This window comes from Tupaia chinensis, unplaced genomic scaffold (assembly GCF_000334495.1).
Source record: "Tupaia chinensis unplaced genomic scaffold, TupChi_1.0 Scaffold144015_1, whole genome shotgun sequence".
Classification (NCBI taxonomy): domain Eukaryota; kingdom Metazoa; phylum Chordata; class Mammalia; order Scandentia; family Tupaiidae; genus Tupaia; species Tupaia belangeri.
In genome coordinates, this window is record NW_006203867.1 from 214,782 (window position 1) to 223,889 (window position 9,108).

The window sequence follows — 9,108 nt, forward strand, 5'->3', positions numbered from 1 at the left end:
CTCCCCCAGTGTGCGCTCCCACTCTGTGCATCCCCAGTGTGCGCTCCCACCCTGTGCACCCCCAGTGTGAGCTCCCGTCCCTTGCACCCCCAGTGTGCGCTCCCACCCTGTGCACCCCCAATGTGCGCTCCCACCCTGTGCACCCCAGTGTGCATTCCTGTCCCATGCACCCCACGTGTGTGCTCCCATCCCGTGCACCACCCCCAGTGTGTGCACTCTTGTTCTTCCTGCCTCACTGGAGACTGTTGCTCTGGGCTTCACAGGCCATGGTCAGCTTCGTGTGGACAGCAGAACCAGAGTCTGGGATGGGGCTGAGAGCTGGGACTTAGTCTGGGTGTTAGTCCTGAGAATAGAGGGCCGCCCTAGCCCCGTGGACCCACAGGACTGGGCACTCCTGTTCCAACAGGGTCAGGGCAGGTACAGGGTGGGGAGCCGGTGAGTGGCCGAGCTGGGGCCTTCCTGGGCCCCCCAGGGCAGGGGTATGTCGGCCACCGGCATTTCCTCATTAGCTACCTCTGGGGACTGGAGCCTGCTGTGGCCTGGCCGCCAGATTGAATTAGCCGCGGGACCACAGCGAGCCGGTGTGGAGACAGACTTCTCCAGGTAATTAGGTAGCAGTGTTTGTTGGTGGCCTAACGGAGTGGGGAGGAGGAGTGGGTATGGGGACACTGGCTGAGTCCCTGGAGCCAGGTCAGCCTGCGCTGGCCGTGACATGGCATCGAGGAGTCCCAGTGTGGGCACACTGGGGTGGGGGGGCGAGAGGGGGTGGCTCCCAAGTTGGGAGTGTGTGGCTTGGAGTGGGTGGGGCGAGGCTCGGAGCCCTCCAGGAGGGCAGCCCAGTGTTGACCAAGAATGGATTCCTGAGGCCTGGCGTTGGGCCGGAGGGTCTGCCTGGCCCTTCATGCTGGCAGTGGGCTCCTGGACTCCTCCCCTGTGTCCTTGTGCCACCTGGGCCAGCCCAGGCCTCTGTGGCTCCTAACTCCCCATGTGGCACACGCCACAGCCAGCGTGACACCTGTGGCCAGCCTGCTCCTAAGCTGTCAGTGTGGACAGTCAGGGTCCTCAGCCTGGTCTTGGGTCTGCAGCACCGGCCACAGTGGGACAGGGGCCTCCTGACGTGAGGCTGAGGGATGGACGGAGGGTTGAGTGGGAGGGCCCTGCCCCTCCTGATTGACCCTGGGGTGAACCTGCACTGGGACCTCCCTTCAGCCCTCAGGGGTCAGGCCCTCTCCCCTACCAGCGTGCGTCCTTGACTTGAAACGGCCCCAGAGGGACCCACTCAGCTGTGTTGGCTGGAGGCTTTCTAGGCAGGGGGGAGTGAGCGCCTGTTGGGGGTGGTGGAGGGGTGCCTGCTCTGCCCTGCCCTGCCCAGCAAGGCCTTTCGGTGCCCAGCAGGCCCTGTGGGCTGGGAATCCTAGCCCGGGTCCTGGGAGTGAATCGCCTTTCGCCCTAGATCTCGCTTCTGTCACCTGAGCCAGTAAACCTGACCACTAGGGAAGCCCAGCAGACCGAGGGGCCCAGCCCCTCAGACACAGGCCCGGCCTAGCAGGGGCAGGGCGTGGGGGCCAAGTAGCACCCGCACAGTCTGGAGGCCAGGCCCTGTGGCTGTGCCCCGGTTACAGAGTGACTTGCAGGCCTTCTGGACCTCAGTTTCCCCGTGTGTGTGGCTAGAGCCGCTTCAGCCTGGAATCCTCTTCCACTGTCAAGCTAGTCTGCCCATCCCACCCCACGGCCGCCGTCCAGAGAAGATCCAAGAGGAGCAGGGGCCTGGGCTGGGGCCAGCCCAGGAGAGCAGGGTCCCCAAGTGGGGGACAGCCACTTTCCCTCCTATTCGCAGTGCCTGGAGCCCAGAAGGGCACAGGAAACACCCCGGGAAGGCATGCTGTCCCGACACGTGTCTGCAGGACGGACAGAGGGTGGGCGGTGCACGTGAGAAGCCAGTGAGGATGGGGGACAGATGGCCGGGGGTGGGGGTGATTCGGTGGTGGAGGGCCGGCAGGAGTAGGGAGCGGGCGCAGGAGGGACACCCTGACCCTCCACAGCGTGGGGACCACATCAGCCCCTCCGCCCCTGCCCAGAGCTATTTCTGGCCTCGGTGCGCCGAGCGATGGCCTCCTGTTCTGCCTCGTAACTGTGGTCTGTGATGGGACCACGTCGCAGGGACGGGGGTGTCTGAGAGGATCCTGAGCTGACCGATGTCCCAGCTGCCCCCCGCCCAGCCCTCCACAGCCCTCTGACCCCCGCTTCTGAGCACGGGCGGCCGCTGAAGGCCCTCCTGGAGACGGCCCCTCCCGGCCCGGGTCCTTGCAGACCCCAGCCAGCCTCCTTGCAGACCCCAGCCAGCCTCCCCACACCCTCCACTCACATTCCTACCAGGCCGTGCAGCGGCCTCCGTCAAGCTTGGGCGGAGGCAGCTCGGTCTCCCGGCCTGTGAAATGGCACTGCCATTGGTAAGAAAAGCACTGACCCTGCCCGTTAGGACCGGCTGGCCTGACCCCCTCGATGGCCTGGCGGGTGGGTGTTTCTGCTGCCCCCTTGCACAGGTGAGGCGAGGGCCGCACTGAGCAGGTGGACAGATGACAGTACTCCGGGCCCCCAAGGCTGCCAGCCATGTGCTGTCTCTTGGCCTTGCCAGGTGGGAGCAGAGGCAACCCTGGGGGACCCCAGCTCCGGCTGGTGGATGGGAGACACCGCAGAAGCGGGTGGGGCCTGGGGAGACACCAGGGCTGGTGATCCCAGCACCCTCCTGGGTGGCTGAGGTGAGCTGCTGACCTCAGCAGCCGCCTGCCCACTGTCTCTGTGGCTGCTGGGCGAGTCCCCAGAAGCTCCCGCCCCACCTGCTCCCCTCCTCCCCTCTCCTCCACTCCTCCAGGCATCCCTCCCTCCTCTGCTCTCCCTCCTCCCTCCTCCTCCCCCTCCTTCCGCAGTGAATGTGGGCCCTCAGCTCCCAGGAGCTGAGGGTGCAGACTGCACAGGACAGGTGCCTGCCTGGGCCCCCTGCTGCCCTCCCCTGCTCCCGCCCACAACACCTCCTGCCCCGACCTTGTCCTCCCCAGTCTGGGTGCTGCAGTGGGGGTGGGTATCAGGTTTCTGACCCTGTCCCCCTGGAAAAGTCTCCTCTCTCCAGGCAGGGGGTGGCAGCCCTCCCCTGAGCATGGCCCTCATGCTGCTGTGCCGAGCCAGCCTGGGATTAGAGCAGGAGACCTCGCCATCCCCCAGCCTTGGGCCAGTATGTGGGGAGGTCCCTTGAGGGAACCCCAACCCAGGCCAGCCTGCACCACGACCTAAGGAAGAAGAGAATTGGCCTGGGGAGGGGAAGAGGCCGGTGTAGCTTGGAGGCAGGAGGGCAGTGTAGCCCGAGGCTAGGGAGGGCTGCTCTGGGGACTGCAGGGTGTCCTGGCGCAGGGGAGGCTGCAGGGCCTGGGGAACACACTCCATGGGGGCTCCGTGGAGAGTTGGGCACGGCAGGGCTGTTTGGTCACCCCACGTGCTCACACGGGTGCAAACCAGGACCAGTGAGACGATGAGAGGGAAGGTGGGCCAAGCAGTGCCCTGTTGGAGTGGACAGGGCAGGCCCGGGGGAGAGAGGGTAGAGGCCACCAGACCGGGAGGCCAGAGAGCCCTTTAAGGGGGCAGGGCAGGGGCAGGTGAGTCCCAAGGCCCAGCCCCTGGGGTGGGGTCAAGGGACGCCTCCCACCACCTGGCAGGGTCTCCCTCGTCCCCGGGGCCCCTGCCGTGAGGATGAACACATGCCGCAAAGTTGGGTCTGATTATCTCATGGAAAGATGCCCCCTCATGCTCGCTCAGCAGAGGGGTTGCCATGGAGACCAGCGGGCAGGCCCCAAGGGGGGCCGGGCTGGAGCCAATTACTGAGGCTGCGGCAAGAAGAGAGCCCACCCCGGCCAGGGGCGCTGACAGCAGGGCGGGCACCCAGGGCCGCTCTCGGAAGTTGATTTCCGTAGAGCAGTGTGCGCAGGACCAGAGCCGCGTCTGTGCCCGCCTGCCCCTTCTCCCGCTCCTCCCCTGGGGGTGGGTGCAGAGCACTGCACCCCCCCGCCTCTGGGGTCAGTCCTAGAGGCTGGTTTAGGGCATTCCCTGAATGGGCACAGTGGCCCTGGGAGCGGGGAGCCCCGAGTGCGTGGCTCTGGGGGAGCAGAACTTGGCCTTCCGGAGACCCCAGGAGCTGACTCGGTTCTGGTGGAGGCAGCTGAGCCCAGTGCCAGCTTGGCCCACCCACCCCAGCCCCGGGTCTTCCTGAGGTCCGGACAGGAAGTGCCTTTGACATGGCCATGCCTCTCAGTGACAGCAGGTGTGACGTGGGGTGGGGTGCACAGTCAGGCCCGTTTCCCAGGGAGGGTGCAGAAGAAGAAAGCGGGAGTTGGGGGGTGGTAGCGCAGAAGTGAAATGGGACCTCCGTGAGGGGGATCACTGGGAGGTTCTGGGTTCTCCTCCTGTGATGTGTCTGCGTACACCAGGCACCGCTGGCCAAGGCTGGGGAGGTGAGGCAGTTCGGGACCCTGCTGGGTACCCTCTGTCTCTTGCTCTCACTCCTGGAAGAAAGAAAGAAATGAATTTTCTTTTTTCTTTTTTTGTTTGGAGAGGTTTTTGCTATAGGGCGCATGCACCCGCCAGAAAGACAGAGAGAGACAGAGACACAGAAAGCGAGAAATCACCCCCCAGGAGGGATGGCCACGCCGCAATCTCTTCTCCTCCATTCTCCTCTCGAGATCTTGGGCACGCACGCACACGCGCCCGGCGTGAGTTTAAGCCACCAGGTCCGGGACTCGAACCGCAGTCGGTTCCATGGGAGTCCAGCGACATAGCCACTACACTAACTGCTGGTTCCTATAAATGAACTTTCTTTAAAAAGAAAAAAGAAGAATACATTTAAAAAAAAAAAAAAGAAGGGAACCAGCAGTTAGTGTAATGGCTATGTCTCTGGACTCCCACGTAGTCGACTGCGGTTCGTGTCCCGGACCCGGTGGCTTAAAACTCACTCTGGGCACGTGTGCATGCGTGCCCAAGATCCCGAGAGGAGAATGGAGGAGAAGGGATTGCAGCGTGACCATCCCCCCTGGGGGGTGATTTCTCGCTTTCTGTCTCTATGTCTCTCTCTGTCTGGCTGGCGAGCGCACGCGCCCTATAGCGGAAAATAAAAAAAATCTCCAAAAAAAAAAAAAGCAAAGAAAAAAAAGAGGGCTGGGACCAGCAGATGGCGTCATGGTTACGTCACTGGGCTCCCACGTCGTCAACCACAGTTCGAGTCTCAGACCCAGCCACTTAAAACTCACATCGGGAATGTGTGTACGCGTGCCCCAAATCCTGAGCAGACTGGAGGAGAAGGGACTGTGGTGTGGCCATCCCCCCCAGGGGGGGACTTCTGGCTTTCCAGCTCTGTGTCTCTCTGGTGAGCACACACACCCTATAGCAAAAATATCTTTAAAAAAAAAAGGAAGAGGGCCAGTCCTAGTCCTAGGGTCTGGTGGTTGTGGGAGCTGGATCCCACATGGCTGACTTTGCGGTTCGAATCCCAGCCTAGGAGTCTTGAAAAACACACTTGGGGGCCAGCATGTGGCATGGTGGTTAAAGCAGCTGGACTCCCACATGACTGAGCATGGTTTGAGTCCCGGACCTGGCGGCTTGCTTTCTCACTTTCCTTCCCTCTCTCTCTGTTTCTCTTTGGTCAACTTCAAAAAATAAATGAATAAAATAATGAGAATTAATAAAATTAAATTTAAAAAAAGAAAAACACACTTGGCCTAGGTGTGCGTGTGCCAGAAATCCCAGCAGGGTGGAGAGATGGAGAAGGGATTGCAGCGTGACCATGCTCCACTGGAGGTGTTTTCTCCACTTCCCTCTCGGTTTCTCTGTCTCTCCCTGGCTTTCAAATGGCAATAAAGAAATAAACAAATAAATAAACGAGGGAAGAAAGAGGGACGCCGTGGGACACCGTGTGACGGTGGCACAGCTGTTGTGGTGTGGTGGGCTTAGTCACCATGTGCGGCATGTGAGTCACCATGTGAGGTCTCGTCTTGGTGTCACCCAGTGAGGCCCCACCCTCTTGTCCTAGCCTGGGCTGTGAGCTGGTGGGACCTGGGGGGCGGGTGGCTCTGTGTTCACTGGAGTCCCCAGTGTCCCCGTCTGTAGGTGGAGCACCCACATTGGAGTCTATCAGTAGGTGCTGGTGCGTGACCAGTGGGCCAGCCTCGATGCAGGGGGCAGGTGACAGGAAATTGGCATGCGCGGTTTCCTTGTGGAGCGTGTGGCTTCATAGCAGGCTGCGGTGTGTGGATCGGGGATCCCAGCACCCCCAGTTCTCAGGGTTGGCGCAGTTGATGATAAAGTGCGGTCTGTGACATGCGCAGTTGGTGGCGTGGTTGGAGATGCAGCGGTGAGGTCCCGAGCCTGGCCTAGTGGGTGCCTGGAGCTCCCACCCCCCCACCCAGGTCTTCCTGAGGTCCTGGGGCAGGAAGTGCTGTTGACACAGCAGTCCCCTCTGGTGACAGCAAGTGAGATGCTGGTGGGGGGGCTGTCCCAGTCAGGGAAGAGGATGTCACCAGCTCACATAGATCATCAGACCGAGTGCCTCTCCCACCCCCGCCAGGGAGGCGTGTCCAGAGCTTGGGGGCTCCTGGGCCGGGTCTGCCCCTTCCCCCCCACTTACCATCCCCCTGATGTGGGGGGATGGGCAGAGGAGCCTCCCAGGCTGTGAGGAGGGTCCCAGAACCTGAGAACCGGAGTCTGGAGGGTGCGCACACTTGGTGACTGTGACACACACCTCGCTTGGGACTCTGAGTGTGGGGCAAGGTTCTGTGCTGGCCCGGGAAGAGAGGGCCCGGTATGGGCGGGTCACAGCTCTGTGTCGGGGAGACTGGCCGGTGGTGCTCTGCTTCCCCCCTGTCGGCCTCAGCACCTCACGTCTGCAGAACCCTGCTCATAGCCAGCTGCCAAGGAAGGTGTTAGCTGTCAATGCAGGTGTTAGCTGTCAACGAAGGTGTTAGCTGATAACTCAAGTGTTAGCTGATAAGTCATAACCCTCCCAAGGGGATTCACATTTAATAGACTCACTCCTGAAGGCGAAAGTACCTTCAGCATTCAAAAGGGGGATCTCATGGTCCAACCACAGGCAGGGAAGCTGACTTCTGCTGGGGGGGGGCGGTGGCGCTGCTGGTGGACCGGGTCCGCTGGAGATACAGGTCCTCATAAAGCTCTGGGTGGGTCTGGCCTACGATGAGGCAGGGGTGCGACTCCTGGGGTTAGGGGAGATCTCACTGGGAGGTGTCCTGGCTGAGGGTGAGTCTGGGTGGGAGGGCTGAGGGCAGCCAGGAGGGCGCAGGGATTGACTGGGGAGGCTCGAACTCCTTCCCAGGGAGGAGACGGAGTAGAGAATGAGGCCAGGGGGAGGGGCTTCAGGAGGCGCTCTGTGCCAAGTCAGAAAGTGCCCCAGTACAAGATGGGAGGAGGCGTGTTGGTGCTTCCTGGGCCCCGGGCCCCACTCGCCCTCTCCCCTGCCGTAGGGCATCGAGATTCCTATTTCTGTGACAGCAGAGAAGCTTGGGGTGGCACCCCAGCCATTTAACGGTTTCCTAGGCTCTGTAGGTGGAATTCCACCCAAGACTTGCTGGGACCCCTGCAGACAGGCAGTGGGCAGTGGGGGCTGCAGTTTTTTTTATGAAAGCACAGCTCTGCACCGTGGCCTGGGGAGCCCCCAGAATCCCAGCTGCCCTGAGGCCTCAGCCGGGCTTGAGGGTCGATCTCGGCCAATTCCCTTTCCCACCGCGGGGAGGGCTGCTGCAGAAGCAGCCTTTCAGCCTCACCTAGGGCTCCCCTGCCTGGACTGGGCCGCCAGCTTCGCCAGTGTTTACCGACATCTGCCCCATCTCCCAGCCTTGCTTGGCAGGGCCAGGGGCTCTGTGTTCACTGGAGTCCCCAGAAGGTATCTGTGGGCAGGAGTGACCATCCCAGGAGGCCTGCTATGGGTGCCTGTGGGTGACCGAGTTGGCTAACCCTGACAGGCTGCAGTGGGGGTGTCAGTCCTGCTGTGCGAGAGGGGTGGGTGGTGGGTGTGGGGGGTCAGTGTGGGATGCGTGGCTCCATGACAGCATCTTGCATGTGTTCCCAGCACCCCCAATTCCCAGGGGTAGGGACTGCCTTCCCTCCCTTCTGAGACTCGACCCTAGTGCAGCCTAGCTCCAACATAACCCCTGGCCTTTTGGGGACCCCTGCCCGCTCACCGCCCTCTCCTCTGCCCGCAGGGAGCCGGCTGCTGGCATGGGTGCTGTGGCTGCAGGCCTGGCAGGTGGCGGCGCCATGCCCGGGCGCCTGCGTGTGCTACAATGAGCCCAAGGTGACCACGAGCTGCCCGCAGCAGGGCCTGCAGGCCGTGCCCACCGGCATCCCAGCCGCCAGCCAGCGCATCTTCCTCCACGGCAACCGCATCACCCACGTGCCGGCTGCCGGCCTCCACGGCTCCTCACCATCCTGTGGCTGCACTCGAATGCTCTGGCCCGCATCGACGCCGCCGCCTTCTCCGGCCTGACCCTCCTGGAACAGCTCGACCTCAGCGACAACGCGCAGCTCCGCACCGTGGACCCCACCACGTTCCGCGGCCTGAACCGCCTGCACACGCTGCACCTGGACCGCTGCGGCCTGCGGGAGCTGGGCCCAGGCCTGTTCCGCGGCCTGGCTGCGCTGCAGTACCTGTACCTGCAGGACAACGGGCTGCAGGCGCTGCCCGACGACACCTTCCGCGACCTGGGCAACCTCACGCACCTCTTCCTGCACGGCAACCGCATCCCCAGTGTGCCCGAGCGCGCCCTCCGCGGCCTGCACAGCCTCGACCGCCTCCTGCTGCACCAGAACCGCCTGGCCTGGGTGCACCCACACGCCTTCCGCGACCTCGGCCGCCTCATGACGCTCTATCTGTTCGCCAACAACCTCACGGCGCTGCCTGCCGAGGCCCTGGCACCCCTGCGCTCCCTGCAGTACCTGCGGCTCAACGACAACCCCTGGGTGTGCGACTGCCGGGCGCGCCCGCTCTGGGCCTGGCTGCAGAAGTTCCGAGGCTCCTCGTCCGAGCTGCTCTGCAGCCTGCCCGCGCGCCTGGCT

The 9,108-nt window shown here is 62.9% G+C and overlaps 1 protein-coding gene across 1 annotated transcript in view; it reads left to right on the forward strand.

Annotated features, from left to right (window-relative positions):
- The window catches only part of LOC102484741 (reticulon-4 receptor), a 25,575-nt gene that overhangs the window by 15,650 nt on the left and 817 nt on the right, over window positions 1–9,108 (forward strand). Inside the window, 6 exon segments of the mRNA XM_027767198.1 lie at window positions 2,311–2,450; window positions 2,636–2,759; window positions 3,128–3,229; window positions 7,518–7,595; window positions 8,186–8,462; window positions 8,465–9,108. The exon segment at window positions 8,465–9,108 is cut by the window's right edge and continues 82 nt beyond it. Coding sequence (XP_027622999.1) covers window positions 2,311–2,450; window positions 2,636–2,759; window positions 3,128–3,229; window positions 7,518–7,595; window positions 8,186–8,462; window positions 8,465–9,108 — 1,365 coding nt within the window.